Below are 25,625 nucleotides of genomic sequence, written 5' to 3' on the forward strand. Positions count from 1 at the left end.
TCCAATGAGATGAGTTTCGTGAAAACAAGTCAACCACACCCAAAGTTCTGAGCATTTTTAAAAAAAAATCTCCACTAGGTGGCGCTGTTTCGAAACTTGTCAGGCTACTTTGGGGTATCGTGGTGATGACCCATACCGAGTTTCGTAACAAACCGTTCATGCGTTGATAAAATACAGCATTTTAGCACATAATTCAAGATGGCCGACAGCCAAAATGGCCGATATGGTAAAATTGGATATCCGTCGACTCGGCATAACGTCCCGAATCTAACGAGGCCCCTTTTATGATATTTGGACAAACGGTTCAGCAAAGAAAAGCTAAAATAGCCATTTTTCGTATCTCCAGACCAGTAGGTGGCACAGCGCCGAAACGCTGCATGTAGCCTCGAGTCATGCTTATGATGACATGTACCAAGTTTGGTTTGAACACGATAAAGCGTTGCGGAGATATTGCCTTAAGTGTGTTTTTGCAAACGTTATGTAAAATTTGTTCGCGCGTTTATCAAAAACGATTAGACGAATCAACTTGATTTGCAAGATTTTTTGTCAATATTGTCTGAAGATGATCTGGTTCAATTTTCGTGCAAATCGGATGAACCGTCTAGGACGAGTTCGCAAAAGTAGGTTTTCCGGTTAATTGAAAATGGCGGGGAAATATCCAAGATGGAAAATGACGTCATAGGGTGCAATCGAATTGGCACGAGCTCAGAAATTAGAGGGAAAAAGAATTTCGTTTCTAGCCCTTACGGTTCAAAAGTTATTAGCATAAACATGAGTACACATTTGGACAGGTGGTGGCGCTAGAGGGATTGAGATAGAGACACCAAAATTGCCATGGTGACATACCAGACCATCCTCTATTAGTGTGCCAAATTTCACAACTTTTTACCATACGGTTCTATGGGCTGCCATAGACTCCCATGGCGGAAGAAAAAAAGACGGGAACGGTTTCAATAGGTGCCTTCGCACCTTTGGTGCTTGGCCCCTAATAAAAAGGGCATAAAAAGGGTCTAAAAAGGCCTATAAAAAAAAGACTATAGGGTCTGAGCACTTGATTTTTGAGCTGCTGGTTGCAAAAACTTTATCAAGCCTGGTGACATGTGCATCGGAGAGGTCAAAGGTCAATTTTTTGCATTTTCAGCTCATTTATCATGGAAAAGTGGTGTGGTTTTTTTTACCTTTTAAACTGGTATGCCTCTACTGATGGCCCGATCTCCGTCAAAGTTTGCACGCGTCTTTACAATAATGCGACGCACATGCTCAGCCGATTTGGTGAAGTTCTGCGCAGAGCAGGCAATTTTTAGTCATTTAAATGTCATTTTGCATAGGATAATATAGAGCATTTTTTTCACCTTTATAACAGTTAAAGCGCCACGGCGGCCATAAAAGTCTGCAAGCCTCTTTAGAGTCACGTGACGCATGCGCACGCGTGATTTCGTGAAGCTGTATGCAAATCAGGCAGGAAGAGGGCCGCTTTCAGGCATTTAATGGGATTTTCCATAGAAATACATCATTGTGCCGTTGTGCCGTTGTGCAGCATTTTAACCGTTATAGCGCCACCAAGTGGCCAATCGGCACGTCCTTTTTCATGCGGCCCCAGAACGAGTTCTTACATATGCATGCTGAGTTTGGTGAAAATACCTCGTTCCGTTCACGAGTTATAGCCAATTTAGTCCAAGTGGCTCCTCCCCCTTCCAACGTTTTGGCAGCCCTTAGGGACCGTGAACCCAAATTTCCACTTTTTTTTAATAACCTTTGACAATCAGAGTCCAGAGAATCTCGCTGCGCTGGTTTGGTTCCGGTCGGGCCAATAACCTAGGACTAGTTTGCAAAAGTAGGTTTTTGCAAAAAATCCCAAGTAGCTGAGATTTTTCCCACTCTGACGAGCAAATCCGAGGCATGCATTTTGTCCGCCTTGAGCCAAGGATTCCAGCGATATAAGGCACTCGAGGCTACGCCTTACGGTTGAGGAGTTATGAGGCGTTTCGTACTTTTGATCGCCGCTTCGTACTTTTGATCGCTGTAGCGCCCCCGTCAGGCCGATCGGGGCGTGCTTCGGTGACGTCAGTAGTCGTTGTGAGTACTACCATCCCTGCAAGTTTCAAGTCTCTACGACTTACGGTTTGGTCTGCCCGATCAGTTTTATCTGGAGAATGATGCATCATGGGAAAATGAACAGTTACAATAGGGTTTCAGCCTGACACCTGACTTTGATTGGATTTTACTACCCCTTACTATCAATATTTTGACATTTGGGCTCGCGATCGTGCCTAACGACCTATGTTTCCGAACTTCTGACGCTGGTTTCGTCTCGATCGGACTAGCGGTTTCGAAGATATCGGCAAAAAAGTTTTAAGCGCTAAATTACAACGGTGCACAAACCATACGGCGAAACCTGGCAAGTGTGGTATCGTTGGACTCGGCAACGATTCAGGAGTCCAATGAGATGAGTTTCGTGAAAACAAGTCAACCACACCCAAAGTTCTGAGCATTTTTAAAAAAAAATCTCCACTAGGTGGCGCTGTTTCGAAACTTGTCAGGCTACTTTGGGGTATCGTGGTGATGACCCATACCGAGTTTCGTAACAAACCGTTCATGCGTTGATAAAATACAGCATTTTAGCACATAATTCAAGATGGCCGACAGCCAAAATGGCCGATATGGTAAAATTGGATATCCGTCGACTCGGCATAACGTCCCGAATCTAACGAGGCCCCTTTTATGATATTTGGACAAACGGTTCAGCAAAGAAAAGCTAAAATAGCCATTTTTCGTATCTCCAGACCAGTAGGTGGCACAGCGCCGAAACGCTGCATGTAGCCTCGAGTCATGCTTATGATGACATGTACCAAGTTTGGTTTGAACACGATAAAGCGTTGCGGAGATATTGCCTTAAGTGTGTTTTTGCAAACGTTATGTAAAATTTGTTCGCGCGTTTATCAAAAACGATTAGACGAATCAACTTGATTTGCAAGATTTTTTGTCAATATTGTCTGAAGATGATCTGGTTCAATTTTCGTGCAAATCGGATGAACCGTCTAGGACGAGTTCGCAAAAGTAGGTTTTCCGGTTAATTGAAAATGGCGGGGAAATATCCAAGATGGAAAATGACGTCATAGGGTGCAATCGAATTGGCACGAGCTCAGAAATTAGAGGGAAAAAGAATTTCGTTTCTAGCCCTTACGGTTCAAAAGTTATTAGCATAAACATGAGTACACATTTGGACAGGTGGTGGCGCTAGAGGGATTGAGATAGAGACACCAAAATTGCCATGGTGACATACCAGACCATCCTCTATTAGTGTGCCAAATTTCACAACTTTTTACCATACGGTTCTATGGGCTGCCATAGACTCCCATGGCGGAAGAAAAAAAGACGGGAACGGTTTCAATAGGTGCCTTCGCACCTTTGGTGCTTGGCCCCTAATAAAAAGGGCATAAAAAGGGTCTAAAAAGGCCTATAAAAAAAAGACTATAGGGTCTGAGCACTTGATTTTTGAGCTGCTGGTTGCAAAAACTTTATCAAGCCTGGTGACATGTGCATCGGAGAGGTCAAAGGTCAATTTTTTGCATTTTCAGCTCATTTATCATGGAAAAGTGGTGTGGTTTTTTTTACCTTTTAAACTGGTATGCCTCTACTGATGGCCCGATCTCCGTCAAAGTTTGCACGCGTCTTTACAATAATGCGACGCACATGCTCAGCCGATTTGGTGAAGTTCTGCGCAGAGCAGGCAATTTTTAGTCATTTAAATGTCATTTTGCATAGGATAATATAGAGCATTTTTTTCACCTTTATAACAGTTAAAGCGCCACGGCGGCCATAAAAGTCTGCAAGCCTCTTTAGAGTCACGTGACGCATGCGCACGCGTGATTTCGTGAAGCTGTATGCAAATCAGGCAGGAAGAGGGCCGCTTTCAGGCATTTAATGGGATTTTCCATAGATATACATCATTGTGACCCCTTTTTAACCGTTATAGCGCCACCAAGTGGCCAATCGGCACGTCCTTTTTCATGCGGCCCCAGAACGAGTTCTTACATATGCATGCTGAGTTTGGTGAAAATACCTCGTTCCGTTCACGAGTTATAGCCAATTTAGTCCAAGTGGCTCCTCCCCCTTCCAACGTTTTGGCAGCCCTTAGGGACCGTGAACCCAAATTTCCACTTTTTTTTAATAACCTTTGACAATCAGAGTCCAGAGAATCTCGCTGCGCTGGTTTGGTTCCGGTCGGGCCAATAACCTAGGACTAGTTTGCAAAAGTAGGTTTTTGCAAAAAATCCCAAGTAGCTGAGATTTTTCCCACTCTGACGAGCAAATCCGAGGCATGCATTTTGTCCGCCTTGAGCCAAGGATTCCAGCGATATAAGGCACTCGAGGCTACGCCTTACGGTTGAGGAGTTATGAGGCGTTTCGTACTTTTGATCGCCGCTTCGTACTTTTGATCGCTGTAGCGCCCCCGTCAGGCCGATCGGGGCGTGCTTCGGTGACGTCAGTAGTCGTTGTGAGTACTACCATCCCTGCAAGTTTCAAGTCTCTACGACTTACGGTTTGGTCTGCCCGATCAGTTTTATCTGGAGAATGATGCATCATGGGAAAATGAACAGTTACAATAGGGTTTCAGCCTGACACCTGACTTTGATTGGATTTTACTACCCCTTACTATCAATATTTTGACATTTGGGCTCGCGATCGTGCCTAACGACCTATGTTTCCGAACTTCTGACGCTGGTTTCGTCTCGATCGGACTAGCGGTTTCGAAGATATCGGCAAAAAAGTTTTAAGCGCTAAATTACAACGGTGCACAAACCATACGGCGAAACCTGGCAAGTGTGGTATCGTTGGACTCGGCAACGATTCAGGAGTCCAATGAGATGAGTTTCGTGAAAACAAGTCAACCACACCCAAAGTTCTGAGCATTTTTAAAAAAAAATCTCCACTAGGTGGCGCTGTTTCGAAACTTGTCAGGCTACTTTGGGGTATCGTGGTGATGACCCATACCGAGTTTCGTAACAAACCGTTCATGCGTTGATAAAATACAGCATTTTAGCACATAATTCAAGATGGCCGACAGCCAAAATGGCCGATATGGTAAAATTGGATATCCGTCGACTCGGCATAACGTCCCGAATCTAACGAGGCCCCTTTTATGATATTTGGACAAACGGTTCAGCAAAGAAAAGCTAAAATAGCCATTTTTCGTATCTCCAGACCAGTAGGTGGCACAGCGCCGAAACGCTGCATGTAGCCTCGAGTCATGCTTATGATGACATGTACCAAGTTTGGTTTGAACACGATAAAGCGTTGCGGAGATATTGCCTTAAGTGTGTTTTTGCAAACGTTATGTAAAATTTGTTCGCGCGTTTATCAAAAACGATTAGACGAATCAACTTGATTTGCAAGATTTTTTGTCAATATTGTCTGAAGATGATCTGGTTCAATTTTCGTGCAAATCGGATGAACCGTCTAGGACGAGTTCGCAAAAGTAGGTTTTCCGGTTAATTGAAAATGGCGGGGAAATATCCAAGATGGAAAATGACGTCATAGGGTGCAATCGAATTGGCACGAGCTCAGAAATTAGAGGGAAAAAGAATTTCGTTTCTAGCCCTTACGGTTCAAAAGTTATTAGCATAAACATGAGTACACATTTGGACAGGTGGTGGCGCTAGAGGGATTGAGATAGAGACACCAAAATTGCCATGGTGACATACCAGACCATCCTCTATTAGTGTGCCAAATTTCACAACTTTTTACCATACGGTTCTATGGGCTGCCATAGACTCCCATGGCGGAAGAAAAAAAGACGGGAACGGTTTCAATAGGTGCCTTCGCACCTTTGGTGCTTGGCCCCTAATAAAAAGGGCATAAAAAGGGTCTAAAAAGGCCTATAAAAAAAAGACTATAGGGTCTGAGCACTTGATTTTTGAGCTGCTGGTTGCAAAAACTTTATCAAGCCTGGTGACATGTGCATCGGAGAGGTCAAAGGTCAATTTTTTGCATTTTCAGCTCATTTATCATGGAAAAGTGGTGTGGTTTTTTTTACCTTTTAAACTGGTATGCCTCTACTGATGGCCCGATCTCCGTCAAAGTTTGCACGCGTCTTTACAATAATGCGACGCACATGCTCAGCCGATTTGGTGAAGTTCTGCGCAGAGCAGGCAATTTTTAGTCATTTAAATGTCATTTTGCATAGGATAATATAGAGCATTTTTTTCACCTTTATAACAGTTAAAGCGCCACGGCGGCCATAAAAGTCTGCAAGCCTCTTTAGAGTCACGTGACGCATGCGCACGCGTGATTTCGTGAAGCTGTATGCAAATCAGGCAGGAAGAGGGCCGCTTTCAGGCATTTAATGGGATTTTCCATAGAAATACATCATTGTGACCCCTTTTTAACCGTTATAGCGCCACCAAGTGGCCAATCGGCACGTCCTTTTTCATGCGGCCCCAGAACGAGTTCTTACATATGCATGCTGAGTTTGGTGAAAATACCTCGTTCCGTTCACGAGTTATAGCCAATTTAGTCCAAGTGGCTCCTCCCCCTTCCAACGTTTTGGCAGCCCTTAGGGACCGTGAACCCAAATTTCCACTTTTTTTTAATAACCTTTGACAATCAGAGTCCAGAGAATCTCGCTGCGCTGGTTTGGTTCCGGTCGGGCCAATAACCTAGGACTAGTTTGCAAAAGTAGGTTTTTGCAAAAAATCCCAAGTAGCTGAGATTTTTCCCACTCTGACGAGCAAATCCGAGGCATGCATTTTGTCCGCCTTGAGCCAAGGATTCCAGCGATATAAGGCACTCGAGGCTACGCCTTACGGTTGAGGAGTTATGAGGCGTTTCGTACTTTTGATCGCCGCTTCGTACTTTTGATCGCTGTAGCGCCCCCGTCAGGCCGATCGGGGCGTGCTTCGGTGACGTCAGTAGTCGTTGTGAGTACTACCATCCCTGCAAGTTTCAAGTCTCTACGACTTACGGTTTGGTCTGCCCGATCAGTTTTATCTGGAGAATGATGCATCATGGGAAAATGAACAGTTACAATAGGGTTTCAGCCTGACACCTGACTTTGATTGGATTTTACTACCCCTTACTATCAATATTTTGACATTTGGGCTCGCGATCGTGCCTAACGACCTATGTTTCCGAACTTCTGACGCTGGTTTCGTCTCGATCGGACTAGCGGTTTCGAAGATATCGGCAAAAAAGTTTTAAGCGCTAAATTACAACGGTGCACAAACCATACGGCGAAACCTGGCAAGTGTGGTATCGTTGGACTCGGCAACGATTCAGGAGTCCAATGAGATGAGTTTCGTGAAAACAAGTCAACCACACCCAAAGTTCTGAGCATTTTTAAAAAAAAATCTCCACTAGGTGGCGCTGTTTCGAAACTTGTCAGGCTACTTTGGGGTATCGTGGTGATGACCCATACCGAGTTTCGTAACAAACCGTTCATGCGTTGATAAAATACAGCATTTTAGCACATAATTCAAGATGGCCGACAGCCAAAATGGCCGATATGGTAAAATTGGATATCCGTCGACTCGGCATAACGTCCCGAATCTAACGAGGCCCCTTTTATGATATTTGGACAAACGGTTCAGCAAAGAAAAGCTAAAATAGCCATTTTTCGTATCTCCAGACCAGTAGGTGGCACAGCGCCGAAACGCTGCATGTAGCCTCGAGTCATGCTTATGATGACATGTACCAAGTTTGGTTTGAACACGATAAAGCGTTGCGGAGATATTGCCTTAAGTGTGTTTTTGCAAACGTTATGTAAAATTTGTTCGCGCGTTTATCAAAAACGATTAGACGAATCAACTTGATTTGCAAGATTTTTTGTCAATATTGTCTGAAGATGATCTGGTTCAATTTTCGTGCAAATCGGATGAACCGTCTAGGACGAGTTCGCAAAAGTAGGTTTTCCGGTTAATTGAAAATGGCGGGGAAATATCCAAGATGGAAAATGACGTCATAGGGTGCAATCGAATTGGCACGAGCTCAGAAATTAGAGGGAAAAAGAATTTCGTTTCTAGCCCTTACGGTTCAAAAGTTATTAGCATAAACATGAGTACACATTTGGACAGGTGGTGGCGCTAGAGGGATTGAGATAGAGACACCAAAATTGCCATGGTGACATACCAGACCATCCTCTATTAGTGTGCCAAATTTCACAACTTTTTACCATACGGTTCTATGGGCTGCCATAGACTCCCATGGCGGAAGAAAAAAAGACGGGAACGGTTTCAATAGGTGCCTTCGCACCTTTGGTGCTTGGCCCCTAATAAAAAGGGCATAAAAAGGGTCTAAAAAGGCCTATAAAAAAAAGACTATAGGGTCTGAGCACTTGATTTTTGAGCTGCTGGTTGCAAAAACTTTATCAAGCCTGGTGACATGTGCATCGGAGAGGTCAAAGGTCAATTTTTTGCATTTTCAGCTCATTTATCATGGAAAAGTGGTGTGGTTTTTTTTACCTTTTAAACTGGTATGCCTCTACTGATGGCCCGATCTCCGTCAAAGTTTGCACGCGTCTTTACAATAATGCGACGCACATGCTCAGCCGATTTGGTGAAGTTCTGCGCAGAGCAGGCAATTTTTAGTCATTTAAATGTCATTTTGCATAGGATAATATAGAGCATTTTTTTCACCTTTATAACAGTTAAAGCGCCACGGCGGCCATAAAAGTCTGCAAGCCTCTTTAGAGTCACGTGACGCATGCGCACGCGTGATTTCGTGAAGCTGTATGCAAATCAGGCAGGAAGAGGGCCGCTTTCAGGCATTTAATGGGATTTTCCATAGATATACATCATTGTGACCCCTTTTTAACCGTTATAGCGCCACCAAGTGGCCAATCGGCACGTCCTTTTTCATGCGGCCCCAGAACGAGTTCTTACATATGCATGCTGAGTTTGGTGAAAATACCTCGTTCCGTTCACGAGTTATAGCCAATTTAGTCCAAGTGGCTCCTCCCCCTTCCAACGTTTTGGCAGCCCTTAGGGACCGTGAACCCAAATTTCCACTTTTTTTTAATAACCTTTGACAATCAGAGTCCAGAGAATCTCGCTGCGCTGGTTTGGTTCCGGTCGGGCCAATAACCTAGGACTAGTTTGCAAAAGTAGGTTTTTGCAAAAAATCCCAAGTAGCTGAGATTTTTCCCACTCTGACGAGCAAATCCGAGGCATGCATTTTGTCCGCCTTGAGCCAAGGATTCCAGCGATATAAGGCACTCGAGGCTACGCCTTACGGTTGAGGAGTTATGAGGCGTTTCGTACTTTTGATCGCCGCTTCGTACTTTTGATCGCTGTAGCGCCCCCGTCAGGCCGATCGGGGCGTGCTTCGGTGACGTCAGTAGTCGTTGTGAGTACTACCATCCCTGCAAGTTTCAAGTCTCTACGACTTACGGTTTGGTCTGCCCGATCAGTTTTATCTGGAGAATGATGCATCATGGGAAAATGAACAGTTACAATAGGGTTTCAGCCTGACACCTGACTTTGATTGGATTTTACTACCCCTTACTATCAATATTTTGACATTTGGGCTCGCGATCGTGCCTAACGACCTATGTTTCCGAACTTCTGACGCTGGTTTCGTCTCGATCGGACTAGCGGTTTCGAAGATATCGGCAAAAAAGTTTTAAGCGCTAAATTACAACGGTGCACAAACCATACGGCGAAACCTGGCAAGTGTGGTATCGTTGGACTCGGCAACGATTCAGGAGTCCAATGAGATGAGTTTCGTGAAAACAAGTCAACCACACCCAAAGTTCTGAGCATTTTTAAAAAAAAATCTCCACTAGGTGGCGCTGTTTCGAAACTTGTCAGGCTACTTTGGGGTATCGTGGTGATGACCCATACCGAGTTTCGTAACAAACCGTTCATGCGTTGATAAAATACAGCATTTTAGCACATAATTCAAGATGGCCGACAGCCAAAATGGCCGATATGGTAAAATTGGATATCCGTCGACTCGGCATAACGTCCCGAATCTAACGAGGCCCCTTTTATGATATTTGGACAAACGGTTCAGCAAAGAAAAGCTAAAATAGCCATTTTTCGTATCTCCAGACCAGTAGGTGGCACAGCGCCGAAACGCTGCATGTAGCCTCGAGTCATGCTTATGATGACATGTACCAAGTTTGGTTTGAACACGATAAAGCGTTGCGGAGATATTGCCTTAAGTGTGTTTTTGCAAACGTTATGTAAAATTTGTTCGCGCGTTTATCAAAAACGATTAGACGAATCAACTTGATTTGCAAGATTTTTTGTCAATATTGTCTGAAGATGATCTGGTTCAATTTTCGTGCAAATCGGATGAACCGTCTAGGACGAGTTCGCAAAAGTAGGTTTTCCGGTTAATTGAAAATGGCGGGGAAATATCCAAGATGGAAAATGACGTCATAGGGTGCAATCGAATTGGCACGAGCTCAGAAATTAGAGGGAAAAAGAATTTCGTTTCTAGCCCTTACGGTTCAAAAGTTATTAGCATAAACATGAGTACACATTTGGACAGGTGGTGGCGCTAGAGGGATTGAGATAGAGACACCAAAATTGCCATGGTGACATACCAGACCATCCTCTATTAGTGTGCCAAATTTCACAACTTTTTACCATACGGTTCTATGGGCTGCCATAGACTCCCATGGCGGAAGAAAAAAAGACGGGAACGGTTTCAATAGGTGCCTTCGCACCTTTGGTGCTTGGCCCCTAATAAAAAGGGCATAAAAAGGGTCTAAAAAGGCCTATAAAAAAAAGACTATAGGGTCTGAGCACTTGATTTTTGAGCTGCTGGTTGCAAAAACTTTATCAAGCCTGGTGACATGTGCATCGGAGAGGTCAAAGGTCAATTTTTTGCATTTTCAGCTCATTTATCATGGAAAAGTGGTGTGGTTTTTTTTACCTTTTAAACTGGTATGCCTCTACTGATGGCCCGATCTCCGTCAAAGTTTGCACGCGTCTTTACAATAATGCGACGCACATGCTCAGCCGATTTGGTGAAGTTCTGCGCAGAGCAGGCAATTTTTAGTCATTTAAATGTCATTTTGCATAGGATAATATAGAGCATTTTTTTCACCTTTATAACAGTTAAAGCGCCACGGCGGCCATAAAAGTCTGCAAGCCTCTTTAGAGTCACGTGACGCATGCGCACGCGTGATTTCGTGAAGCTGTATGCAAATCAGGCAGGAAGAGGGCCGCTTTCAGGCATTTAATGGGATTTTCCATAGAAATACATCATTGTGACCCCTTTTTAACCGTTATAGCGCCACCAAGTGGCCAATCGGCACGTCCTTTTTCATGCGGCCCCAGAACGAGTTCTTACATATGCATGCTGAGTTTGGTGAAAATACCTCGTTCCGTTCACGAGTTATAGCCAATTTAGTCCAAGTGGCTCCTCCCCCTTCCAACGTTTTGGCAGCCCTTAGGGACCGTGAACCCAAATTTCCACTTTTTTTTAATAACCTTTGACAATCAGAGTCCAGAGAATCTCGCTGCGCTGGTTTGGTTCCGGTCGGGCCAATAACCTAGGACTAGTTTGCAAAAGTAGGTTTTTGCAAAAAATCCCAAGTAGCTGAGATTTTTCCCACTCTGACGAGCAAATCCGAGGCATGCATTTTGTCCGCCTTGAGCCAAGGATTCCAGCGATATAAGGCACTCGAGGCTACGCCTTACGGTTGAGGAGTTATGAGGCGTTTCGTACTTTTGATCGCCGCTTCGTACTTTTGATCGCTGTAGCGCCCCCGTCAGGCCGATCGGGGCGTGCTTCGGTGACGTCAGTAGTCGTTGTGAGTACTACCATCCCTGCAAGTTTCAAGTCTCTACGACTTACGGTTTGGTCTGCCCGATCAGTTTTATCTGGAGAATGATGCATCATGGGAAAATGAACAGTTACAATAGGGTTTCAGCCTGACACCTGACTTTGATTGGATTTTACTACCCCTTACTATCAATATTTTGACATTTGGGCTCGCGATCGTGCCTAACGACCTATGTTTCCGAACTTCTGACGCTGGTTTCGTCTCGATCGGACTAGCGGTTTCGAAGATATCGGCAAAAAAGTTTTAAGCGCTAAATTACAACGGTGCACAAACCATACGGCGAAACCTGGCAAGTGTGGTATCGTTGGACTCGGCAACGATTCAGGAGTCCAATGAGATGAGTTTCGTGAAAACAAGTCAACCACACCCAAAGTTCTGAGCATTTTTAAAAAAAAATCTCCACTAGGTGGCGCTGTTTCGAAACTTGTCAGGCTACTTTGGGGTATCGTGGTGATGACCCATACCGAGTTTCGTAACAAACCGTTCATGCGTTGATAAAATACAGCATTTTAGCACATAATTCAAGATGGCCGACAGCCAAAATGGCCGATATGGTAAAATTGGATATCCGTCGACTCGGCATAACGTCCCGAATCTAACGAGGCCCCTTTTATGATATTTGGACAAACGGTTCAGCAAAGAAAAGCTAAAATAGCCATTTTTCGTATCTCCAGACCAGTAGGTGGCACAGCGCCGAAACGCTGCATGTAGCCTCGAGTCATGCTTATGATGACATGTACCAAGTTTGGTTTGAACACGATAAAGCGTTGCGGAGATATTGCCTTAAGTGTGTTTTTGCAAACGTTATGTAAAATTTGTTCGCGCGTTTATCAAAAACGATTAGACGAATCAACTTGATTTGCAAGATTTTTTGTCAATATTGTCTGAAGATGATCTGGTTCAATTTTCGTGCAAATCGGATGAACCGTCTAGGACGAGTTCGCAAAAGTAGGTTTTCCGGTTAATTGAAAATGGCGGGGAAATATCCAAGATGGAAAATGACGTCATAGGGTGCAATCGAATTGGCACGAGCTCAGAAATTAGAGGGAAAAAGAATTTCGTTTCTAGCCCTTACGGTTCAAAAGTTATTAGCATAAACATGAGTACACATTTGGACAGGTGGTGGCGCTAGAGGGATTGAGATAGAGACACCAAAATTGCCATGGTGACATACCAGACCATCCTCTATTAGTGTGCCAAATTTCACAACTTTTTCACATACGGTTCTATGGGCTGCCATAGACTCCCATGGCGGAAGAAAAAAAGACGGGAACGGTTTCAATAGGTGCCTTCGCACCTTTGGTGCTTGGCCCCTAATAAAAAGGGCATAAAAAGGGTCTAAAAAGGCCTATAAAAAAAAGACTATAGGGTCTGAGCACTTGATTTTTGAGCTGCTGGTTGCAAAAACTTTATCAAGCCTGGTGACATGTGCATCGGAGAGGTCAAAGGTCAATTTTTGCATTTTCAGCTCATTTATCATGGAAAAGTGGTGTGGTTTTTTTTACCTTTTAAACTGGTATGCCTCTACTGATGGCCCGATCTCCGTCAAAGTTTGCACGCGTCTTTACAATAATGCGACGCACATGCTCAGCCGATTTGGTGAAGTTCTGCGCAGAGCAGGCAATTTTTAGTCATTTAAATGTCATTTTGCATAGGATAATATAGAGCATTTTTTTCACCTTTATAACAGTTAAAGCGCCACGGCGGCCATAAAAGTCTGCAAGCCTCTTTAGAGTCACGTGACGCATGCGCACGCGTGATTTCGTGAAGCTGTATGCAAATCAGGCAGGAAGAGGGCCGCTTTCAGGCATTTAATGGGATTTTCCATAGAAATACATCATTGTGACCCCTTTTTAACCGTTATAGCGCCACCAAGTGGCCAATCGGCACGTCCTTTTTCATGCGGCCCCAGAACGAGTTCTTACATATGCATGCTGAGTTTGGTGAAAATACCTCGTTCCGTTCACGAGTTATAGCCAATTTAGTCCAAGTGGCTCCTCCCCCTTCCAACGTTTTGGCAGCCCTTAGGGACCGTGAACCCAAATTTCCACTTTTTTTTAATAACCTTTGACAATCAGAGTCCAGAGAATCTCGCTGCGCTGGTTTGGTTCCGGTCGGGCCAATAACCTAGGACTAGTTTGCAAAAGTAGGTTTTTGCAAAAAATCCCAAGTAGCTGAGATTTTTCCCACTCTGACGAGCAAATCCGAGGCATGCATTTTGTCCGCCTTGAGCCAAGGATTCCAGCGATATAAGGCACTCGAGGCTACGCCTTACGGTTGAGGAGTTATGAGGCGTTTCGTACTTTTTATCGCCGCTTCGTACTTTTGATCGCTGTAGCGCCCCCGTCAGGCCGATCGGGGCGTGCTTCGGTGACGTCAGTAGTCGTTGTGAGTACTACCATCCCTGCAAGTTTCAAGTCTCTACGACTTACGGTTTGGTCTGCCCGATCAGTTTTATCTGGAGAATGATGCATCATGGGAAAATGAACAGTTACAATAGGGTTTCAGCCTGACACCTGACTTTGATTGGATTTTACTACCCCTTACTATCAATATTTTGACATTTGGGCTCGCGATCGTGCCTAACGACCTATGTTTCCGAACTTCTGACGCTGGTTTCGTCTCGATCGGACTAGCGGTTTCGAAGATATCGGCAAAAAAGTTTTAAGCGCTAAATTACAACGGTGCACAAACCATACGGCGAAACCTGGCAAGTGTGGTATCGTTGGACTCGGCAACGATTCAGGAGTCCAATGAGATGAGTTTCGTGAAAACAAGTCAACCACACCCAAAGTTCTGAGCATTTTTAAAAAAAAATCTCCACTAGGTGGCGCTGTTTCGAAACTTGTCAGGCTACTTTGGGGTATCGTGGTGATGACCCATACCGAGTTTCGTAACAAACCGTTCATGCGTTGATAAAATACAGCATTTTAGCACATAATTCAAGATGGCCGACAGCCAAAATGGCCGATATGGTAAAATTGGATATCCGTCGACTCGGCATAACGTCCCGAATCTAACGAGGCCCCTTTTATGATATTTGGACAAACGGTTCAGCAAAGAAAAGCTAAAATAGCCATTTTTCGTATCTCCAGACCAGTAGGTGGCACAGCGCCGAAACGCTGCATGTAGCCTCGAGTCATGCTTATGATGACATGTACCAAGTTTGGTTTGAACACGATAAAGCGTTGCGGAGATATTGCCTTAAGTGTGTTTTTGCAAACGTTATGTAAAATTTGTTCGCGCGTTTATCAAAAACGATTAGACGAATCAACTTGATTTGCAAGATTTTTTGTCAATATTGTCTGAAGATGATCTGGTTCAATTTTCGTGCAAATCGGATGAACCGTCTAGGACGAGTTCGCAAAAGTAGGTTTTCCGGTTAATTGAAAATGGCGGGGAAATATCCAAGATGGAAAATGACGTCATAGGGTGCAATCGAATTGGCACGAGCTCAGAAATTAGAGGAAAAAAGAATTTCGTTTCTAGCCCTTACGGTTCAAAAGTTATTAGCATAAACATGAGTACACATTTGGACAGGTGGTGGCGCTAGAGGGATTGAGATAGAGACACCAAAATTGCCATGGTGACATACCAGACCATCCTCTATTAGTGTGCCAAATTTCACAACTTTTTACCATACGGTTCTATGGGCTGCCATAGACTCCCATGGCGGAAGAAAAAAAGACGGGAACGGTTTCAATAGGTGCCTTCGCACCTTTGGTGCTTGGCCCCTAATAAAAAGGGCATAAAAAGGGTCTAAAAAGGCCTATAAAAAAAAGACTATAGGGTCTGAGCACTTGATTTTTGAGCTGCTGGTTGCAAAAACTTTATCAAGCCTGGTGACATGTGCATCGGAGAGGTCAAAGGTCAATTTTTTGCATTTTCAGCTCATTTATCATGGAAAAGTGGTGTGGTTTTTTTTACCTTTTAAACTGGTATGCCTCTACTGATGGCCCGATCTCCGTCAAAGTTTGCACGCGTCTTTACAATAATGCGACGCACATGCTCAGCCGATTTGGTGAAGTTCTGCGCAGAGCAGGCAATTTTTAGTCATTTAAATGTCATTTTGCATAGGATAATATAGAGCATTTTTTTCACCTTTATAACAGTTAAAGCGCCACGGCGGCCATAAAAGTCTGCAAGCCTCTTTAGAGTCACGTGACGCATGCGCACGCGTGATTTCGTGAAGCTGTATGCAAATCAGGCAGGAAGAGGGCCGCTTTCAGGCATTTAATGGGATTTTCCATAGAAATACATCATTGTGACCCCTTTTTAACCGTTATAGCGCCACCAAGTGGCCAATCGGCACGTCCTTTTTCATGCGGCCCCAGAACGAGTTCTTACATATGCATGCTGAGTTTGGTGAAAATACCTCGTTCCGTTCACGAGTTATAGCCAATTTAGTCCAAGTGGCTCCTCCCCCTTCCAACGTTTTGGCAGCCCTTAGGGACCGTGAACCCAAATTTCCACTTTTTTTTAATAACCTTTGACAATCAGAGTCCAGAGAATCTCGCTGCGCTGGTTTGGTTCCGGTCGGGCCAATAACCTAGGACTAGTTTGCAAAAGTAGGTTTTTGCAAAAAATCCCAAGTAGCTGAGATTTTTCCCACTCTGACGAGCAAATCCGAGGCATGCATTTTGTCCGCCTTGAGCCAAGGATTCCAGCGATATAAGGCACTCGAGGCTACGCCTTACGGTTGAGGAGTTATGAGGCGTTTCGTACTTTTTATCGCCGCTTCGTACTTTTGATCGCTGTAGCGCCCCCGTCAGGCCGATCGGGGCGTGCTTCGGTGACGTCAGTAGTCGTTGTGAGTACTACCATCCCTGCAAGTTTCAAGTCTCTACGACTTACGGTTTGGTCTGCCCGATCAGTTTTATCTGGAGAATGATGCATCATGGGAAAATGAACAGTTACAATAGGGTTTCAGCCTGACACCTGACTTTGATTGGATTTTACTACCCCTTACTATCAATATTTTGACATTTGGGCTCGCGATCGTGCCTAACGACCTATGTTTCCGAACTTCTGACGCTGGTTTCGTCTCGATCGGACTAGCGGTTTCGAAGATATCGGCAAAAAAGTTTTAAGCGCTAAATTACAACGGTGCACAAACCATACGGCGAAACCTGGCAAGTGTGGTATCGTTGGACTCGGCAACGATTCAGGAGTCCAATGAGATGAGTTTCGTGAAAACAAGTCAACCACACCCAAAGTTCTGAGCATTTTTAAAAAAAAATCTCCACTAGGTGGCGCTGTTTCGAAACTTGTCAGGCTACTTTGGGGTATCGTGGTGATGACCCATACCGAGTTTCGTAACAAACCGTTCATGCGTTGATAAAATACAGCATTTTAGCACATAATTCAAGATGGCCGACAGCCAAAATGGCCGATATGGTAAAATTGGATATCCGTCGACTCGGCATAACGTCCCGAATCTAACGAGGCCCCTTTTATGATATTTGGACAAACGGTTCAGCAAAGAAAAGCTAAAATAGCCATTTTTCGTATCTCCAGACCAGTAGGTGGCACAGCGCCGAAACGCTGCATGTAGCCTCGAGTCATGCTTATGATGACATGTACCAAGTTTGGTTTGAACACGATAAAGCGTTGCGGAGATATTGCCTTAAGTGTGTTTTTGCAAACGTTATGTAAAATTTGTTCGCGCGTTTATCAAAAACGATTAGACGAATCAACTTGATTTGCAAGATTTTTTGTCAATATTGTCTGAAGATGATCTGGTTCAATTTTCGTGCAAATCGGATGAACCGTCTAGGACGAGTTCGCAAAAGTAGGTTTTCCGGTTAATTGAAAATGGCGGGGAAATATCCAAGATGGAAAATGACGTCATAGGGTGCAATCGAATTGGCACGAGCTCAGAAATTAGAGGGAAAAAGAATTTCGTTTCTAGCCCTTACGGTTCAAAAGTTATTAGCATAAACATGAGTACACATTTGGACAGGTGGTGGCGCTAGAGGGATTGAGATAGAGACACCAAAATTGCCATGGTGACATACCAGACCATCCTCTATTAGTGTGCCAAATTTCACAACTTTTTACCATACGGTTCTATGGGCTGCCATAGACTCCCATGGCGGAAGAAAAAAAGACGGGAACGGTTTCAATAGGTGCCTTCGCACCTTTGGTGCTTGGCCCCTAAATATAGCTGCAAGCAGCAATACCGGGGCCAAGCGCAAAGAAGAAGACAAGACATGCCAAAATGGCTGGCAGTGTCAGATCAACTGGAGCAATGAGCAATTAATCACGTTTTAAGATGATTTTAAGCAAAAGGCTGAAAATGCATTGTAGTCTGAGTGTCAGACCAACTGCAACAATTAACAATTATACAGTTTAAGAAGATTAGGCAAAATGGCTGAAATATCATATATTGAGTCACTGATAATGTAAGTTAATGGTTTATCACTTTTGACCAATAGGTGGCACAGATACGAAATTGATGTGGTGTGGTCAGAATAAGGGAACAATGACACATGCAAAGTTTGATGCCAATATGTCAAAGCATTGCAGAGATACAGCCTCAAGAGTAATTTTGGCATAATGGCTCAACTTCGTCGCTGCGGTTTACAAAAACGGTTTCATCTATTGATGCAAAATCCCTAACTTTTTGTTGACACAGTCTGAAGATGATACGATTCGATTTTGGTGGAAATTGGACAAACGGTCTAGGATGAGTTGGAAAAAGTAGGTTTTGATCAAATAAGAACATTGAGGACAGGATGTTTGACCAAATATGGAAAAATTAGTATCTCTGTTCTCGGCATGAGCCAATGATTGTATTATGACCAGTTTCATTAAACTAGGCTAATTTAATCAAAAGTTATTAGCATGTTTGTAAATTTTGTTATAACCTCTGACCACAAGGTGGCACTGCCCCAAAACGTTTTGAGTACCTTCAAAGCATGGTGCGGAAGACATGATTTTTGGACAAACAGTTCAAAAGTTATAAGCAAAAATAGCCATTTTTTGTATCTCCGGACCAGTAGGTGGCGCTGCGCCGAAACGCTGCATGTTGCTTCAGGTCATGCTTGTGATGACATATACCAAGATTGGTTTGAATACGATAAAGCGTTGTGGAGATATAGGCTTATGAGTGTTTTTGCAACCGCTACGCAAAATTTGTGTGCGCGTTTATCGAAAACGATTTGACAAATCAACTTGATTTGCAAGATTTTTTGTCAGCATGGTCTGAAGATGATCTGGTTCAATTTTCGTGCAAATCGGACAAACCGTCTAGGACGAGTTCGTAAAAGTAGGTTTTTTGGAAAAATAAAAATGGCGGGGAAATTATCATGACCGAAAATGACATCATAGGTTGCAATTGAATCGGCATGAGCCAATGACTCTATTATGACCAGTTTCAATATACTAGGCTAATTTAATCAAAAGTTATTAGCATTTTTGTCAAGTTTGTTATATCTTTTGACCACAAGGTGGCACTGCCCTAAAACTTTTTGAGTACCTTCAGGGCATAGCAAGGAAGTCACATACCGAGTTTAGTAACAATATACTAATGCATTTGTAAAATATAGCATTTTTTGACAAAATTCAAAATGGCCGACAGCCAAAATGGCCGATATGGTAAAATTGAATATCAGACGACTCGGCATGCCGTCCTGAATGTAACGAGACCACTTTTATGATTTTTGGACAAACAGTTCAGAAGTTATAAGCAAAAATAGCAATTTTTCGTATCTCCGGACCAGTAGGTAGCGCTGCGCCGAAACGCTGTATGTTGCCTTAAGTCATGCTTGTGATGACATGTACCAAGTTTGGTTTGAATACGATAAAGCGTTGCGGAGATATTGCCTTAAGAGTGTTTTTGCAACCGCTACGTAAAATTTGTTTGCGCGTTTATCGCAAATGATTTGACGAATCAACTTGATTTGCAAGATTTTTTGTCAGCATGGTCTGAAGATGATCTGGTTCAATTTTCGTGCAAATCGGATGAACCGTCTAGGACGAGTTCGTAAAAGTAGGTTTTTCGGAAAATTCAAAATGGCGGGAAAATTTTTATGACGGAAAATGACGTCATAGGGTGCAATCGAATCGTCTTGAGCCAAGGAATCAGAGGAAAAAAGAATTTTGTTTCTAGTCCTTATGGTTCAAAAGTTATTAGCATAAACATGAGTCAAATTTTGGACTGATGGTGGCGCTAGAGGGATTGAGTTTGAGACTCCAAATTTGCTACGGTGACATTTCAGACTGTCCTCTATTAGTGTGCCAAATTTCACAACTTTTTACCATACGGTTCTATGGGCTGCCATAGACTTCGTGGCGGAAGAAGAAGAAGAAGAAGAAGAAGAAGAAGATGAATAATAATAATAAGAACGGGAACGGTTTCAATAGGTGCCTTCGCACCTTCGGTGCTTGGCCCCTAATAATAATAATAAGAACGGGAACGGTTTCAATAGGTGCCTTCGCACCTTCGGTGCTTGGCCCCTAATAATAAGAACGGGAACGGTTTCAATAGGTGCCTTCGCACCTTCGGTGCTTGGCCCCTAATAAATACAGAAAATCCACTCTTAATCTATTGTGAATGTTCCAAAATATTTGTTTACTCGACTAGATTTAGTCATTAGAACAGTTAAGATAGAAAATTACAATAAATTTTTTTTTTTTTGCCAGCATACAGTGTAAATTCACAGGAATAAATTAAACGAATAAATTCAGTATAAGAGATCAAATAACTTTACTAATAAATCCTTGTAAATCATTTTTAGTTTCAGCCTTATTTGAAACAGTTTAGAGACCTTTGTGCTTTTATGTTTCTTTAATTGTTCAAACTGCTTCTTTATCGTTTTATAAGGTTCAGTTTTTTCACATTTCCCTTGTTAATTTATAGATTTGTTATGTGAGGGTTTGTTTTCCTTACTCTTTGATAAGAAAACAAGTTTGTTTCCTAGTTTTTCTATAATATTGTGAGCTCTTGGTGTTACTTTTATATAGCATAAAATTTACATCCTTGTTTTTTTTTTTACATTTAAAAATTAAATGAAAGTTGCATTTATCTATCTATATATTTCAGATTTCAACCGGTTTCATTCAATTTCACACATTTAAGTCTGGCAATATAGTTTAGGGAAAGTCTAATAAATTTAGATAGTGAAAAAGAGCACATATTTATGTAAAAAATAATACATTAACTAATGCAAGTAAGAACAAGTTTTTTATATCCTCTGTTGGATCAAGCATTGTAAAGATAGCATTTTTCTTCTGAGGTAAATTTCCTCAAGGCTTATTCTTCTTTATCGAGGTGATGGGGGGGGGGGGGATTTACATGTTTGCATTGCTTAAACTGATAATTACCATATGAATAGCCCACACCACTCGTGGGTGTGCACATTGAGTTATCAGGAATAAATGCTAGCGCCTTTTGCTGACTCGAGAGAGAGTTAATCAATTATCTTTTGTTACATAGGAACTTCTGAACAGACATTTAGAAGTTTAATTTAAAGTGAAAGGTTTTGAAATATGTCATGCAAGTAGACAAGTGGTCAAGTGCAAAGACCGTGTGCAAGTGCAAAGTGTGATTATTGGGACAGCCACAGAAATTCACATCTGACCATAAAAAGAAGTTTGTATTAAACATTCTGTTTAAGTAGTATTTATACAAGTACATGATTAAATTTGAAGGGTGGCTAAAGTGCAAGTGTCCAGCTACAGTACATGTATCCTCTACTCTCTGGAGTGTTTCAACTGACCTGCACACAGGCTACGCCAACCCCCACGGCACCAATGATCTGCAAGTGATTCAGAATGAAGTTTTCCAGTTTTGTTATGCAGCCACCCTGAAAAAAAGGGGATGAAGTCAAAAACTAAAATTGCATTCATACAATTCCATTTCTACCAGGTGAAGGATTTGGTTATTCGTGAGTCCCATAAAAAAAGATGTCCTGACCTATCAAGGCCACAAGATTCAGATCGAAGACTACGGTCCTGATGTCCTGAAGATGTGCGGTAAGTTCAAAGACGCCACGGCGGATCTTTACAAAACACGGACTCAAATCTGCTCTCCTCTTCCGAGCCAGATTACGCATCATACTCTCTAACAGTGAGAAAATGTGGCTGCTGTCTGCTACTGAAGCCAACAACTTTGTTCAGAGATTGCACAATAGTTTACATTGAAGCTTTGCACCGTGGCCATCTTAATGACTTTAACTCACAAATTTGTGTCACAAATTGTTCTGGTCAGTTTATCTTTTCATTTTTTGATTTCTCTTCCTTTCTTCTCTTTGGCTCATGTTGGTTTAAATATTTGCTTTTATTAAAGCATCTGCCACTTAAAAGAGCTACTGTCGGTGTATAACGCTATCTACTCTACTTAATTTTTTGTAAATATTTGATTTGTTGACTGTGGAGCCCACTATATCTGCAACGTATGTGAAAATCGCATCAAAGCAGCTGGCGCATGACACCACTCCACTGCATGGTAAGCTGGCGACAATCACATGAGCTTTTGCGCTAAACACAGAGACTGGAGCTTTTTTAATGTTGCTGCTATAGTTTCGGATAGAAAAAAAGAAGAAAAAATAATTTGCGTGTAAAAGATTTGTTGAAAAGCAGAGAACAGCAGCCATTCCTTTTAACAGAAACAACTAGAGAGAGACAGAGAGTGTGTGTGTGCATACACTGACACACACACACACACACACACACACACACACACACACACACACACACACACACACACACACACTGTACAGTTGTAGCCACTGAGCTACAGCCTAATAATACCAAGCCTGTCGCACTAGTGTTAAAGGATTAGTTCACTTTCAAATAAACTTTTGCTTATAATTTACTCACACCCTTGTCATCCAAGATATCCATATCTTTCTGTAATATCTGATTTCAGGATATTTCTCCATAAAATGGAAGTCAATAGACCCCATATGGTTCAAGGTCCAAATGAGAGGTTCAGTACAGCTTCAAAAGGGCTTTAAACCACATCAAACGGTACCAGACGATCAATAAGGGTCTTATCTAGCGAAACGATCGGCCATTTTTTTAAAAATAAATAAAGTTTAAGTTTTATAAGCACAAATGTTCGCCTTGCTCTGTTCAGTGATGCGCGCTCGTGACGTCACGTAAAACGCAAATACGTTGAAAAGGTCACGCTAGACGCAGGCGGAAGTACCGTCAGTCAGTGTTTACAAATGAGCGGAAGGAGGACCGTATCCACATATTCAAACGTCTTTGCGTCTGCGTCTAGCGTGACCTTTTCAATGTATTTGCGTTTTACGTGACGTCACGAGCGCGCATCAATGAACAGATCAAGGCGAGCATTTGTGCTTATAAAACTTTATTTATTTTTAAAAAATGGCAGATCGTTTCGCTAGATAAGACCCTTATTGATCGTCTGGTACCGTTTGATGTGGTTTAAAGCCCTTTTGAAGCTGTACTGAACCTCTCATTTGGACCTTGTACCATATGGGGTCTATTGACTTCCATTTTATGGAGAAATATCCTGAAATCTTTTCATCAAAAATCTTAATTTCTTTTCGACTGAAGACAGAAAGACATGGATATCTTGGATGACAAAGGGGTGAGTAAATTAAAAGCAAAAGTTTATTTGAAAGTGAACTAATCCTTTAGGGCGTTTTCACACCTGAAAGTCCGCACCAAGGTCCGAACCAAAGTTCATGTTTTGATACTTTTTATATATTCGGTTAGTTTTGGTTTGGTTTCACATTGCAATTATGTGAGCGGACTAAAGGCCAATTTATACTTCTGCGTCAAGTGCACGCAGAGGGTACGGCGTACCCTACGCATAGACGCGTTGGATACGCCGTACCCTACGCCGTAGCCTGATGCGCACCTCTCCAAAAATGTAACAACGCGTCAATTCTACGCGGACCGCAAGCGCTGTGATTGGTCTGCCAGAACCCTTCCCTCAGGTCAATAAATAAATAAAAAATCTGCGATAGGAGTGTGTGTGTGTGTCCAGAAATTGGATGATAGTTCCTTACGTCTGCTATAACACACTATTTTGCAGTCCAGCGATTCTTTATGGTAGTAAATAAATACATAGATCCGCTAAATATAGTTTATTTATTTTCTCATTAAAACCAAAGATGTTAATCAGTAATTGTATATCAAGAACAGGGACACATTAGGGTATATTTCGTGAATGAAGTCTCCGCAACAACAATCGCTTGCTGAGCCACCGCTGCTGAAAACAGCGGCCACGAGCTCCGCATGGTTTCACAAATGCATTCCAGCGCCATATCGCCTTATTTAACTTTACTAATCAACTAGAGATGCTTTATTTGTATTAGATACAACAACTCAAGCTGCAAGAAAAGCCGCTCTCTCACTGCTGCTGATATTCCGACATGAATGTACAGATTCTACACATCAAGCTGCTTCTTCTTTGGCTGTTGTCTTGATTACACCAACATGCCCGAGGACACTGCCTTCTAGTGTCTGCATGTGGAATTGCACATTGACGCAGACAACAGCGCAGAAGTATAAATGCTCACGACGGCGTCGGCACACTACGGCGTACACTCGACGCAGAAGTATAAATGGGCCTTAAAGAACTTTACATGACGCACTTGCGTCCACTCGTCATCATCTATGTGGGCGGCATCTGGACCAGTGTTGGGAATAACGGCGTTACAGATAAACGGCGTTACTAACGGAATTATTTTTTTCAGTAACGAGTAATCAAACGAATTACTGTTTCTCTCGTTACAACGCCGTTAGCGTTACTGAGGGAAAAAAATGCGGCGTTAGTCGCGTTACTATAATTGAGCTCACTGAAGCGCTTTTCATCCGAACAGGCTCTCTGTCAGTCGGACCTGCAATGTGTGTGTGTGTGTGTGTGTGTGTGTGCGTGCGTGCGTGTGCGCGCGCACCAGCCATGCGTGTTGGGGGTGGGTGCGGTGGTACACATAACTGATGATGATTGGTGGGTGGGAGACAAGGTTGAAGTTGATAGGTTGAGTTCACACCTATATTTTTTCACGGTCTATGGTTCACACACACACACACACACACACACACACACACACACACACACACCTATGACGCACACGCATATGCACATTCAGCGATAGTCCAACGACTTCAAAGGTAGCTTTCGCAAATTGGAAGTATAAGCGCTACTTTTCCCTCGTTGAGGTGAAAGGTAAGAATATTTATGTAACGTGCAACTTATGCCCAGGAAGAAAGAGTCTCTCCACGCCGGTGGAAGTGATTCTGAAGCGCCTCACATCATCATATGCCACAAAATTAGTGGCTAAAAACCCAGGTGATAACGTGAGCTCCACTACCACAGGAAAGTATAGTACTGATAATATTTACACAATATTTACACTATAGTAGGCCTACTGATAATATTTACAATAATGCATTGAATTTGATAGGTGTCTCTCACATTGTCCCACAGCAACATTACAATAGTGCACATTAATGTACAATGTTTTATAATAATAATTTATTCTATTTAGTGTCCAATTCATTCATTTAACATATCTAATATTGGGGGCATCCAAATTATTTGACATATTTGAACATTTGAAAGAAAAAAAAAGTAACGCAGTAATTACTTTCCCTGGTAATTAGTTACTTTTATAATGATGTAACTCAGTTACTAACTCAGTTACTATTTGTAAGAAGTAACTAGTAACTATAACTAATTACTTTTTTAAAGTAACGTGCCCAACACTGATCTGGACATTGATTGGTTTGTAAACGGACGTGCGTCTGACGTCAGCGTTTTTGACAAGTTGAATGAACGGACCATAGACCGTAAAAAAACGGACGCATATCATCGTTGCCACTATTGAACAGTGCGCATTGCTTG

General features: G+C 42.7%; 1 protein-coding gene across 2 annotated transcripts in view; it reads right to left on the reverse strand.

Moving 5' to 3' along the window:
• Positions 1-25,625, reverse strand: part of cd151l (CD151 antigen, like) — a 124,674-nt gene that overhangs the window by 69,971 nt on the left and 29,078 nt on the right. Inside the window, exons 7-8 of one of the 2 annotated variants that reach the window (XM_079825384.1) lie at positions 21,520-21,606; positions 15,725-15,826 (exon numbers count right to left, since the gene is read on the reverse strand). In XM_079825384.1, the coding sequence (XP_079681510.1) occupies positions 15,728-15,826; positions 21,520-21,606 (186 nt within the window). In that variant the 3' untranslated portion in view covers positions 15,725-15,727. The remainder of the gene's footprint in view (positions 1-15,724; positions 15,827-21,519; positions 21,607-25,625) is intronic. The other variant, XM_079825385.1, reaches the window with a different exon arrangement.

This window comes from Gobio gobio, assembly GCF_949357685.1.
Source record: "Gobio gobio genome assembly, chromosome: 9".
Taxonomy (NCBI): Eukaryota; Metazoa; Chordata; class Actinopteri; order Cypriniformes; family Gobionidae; genus Gobio; species Gobio gobio.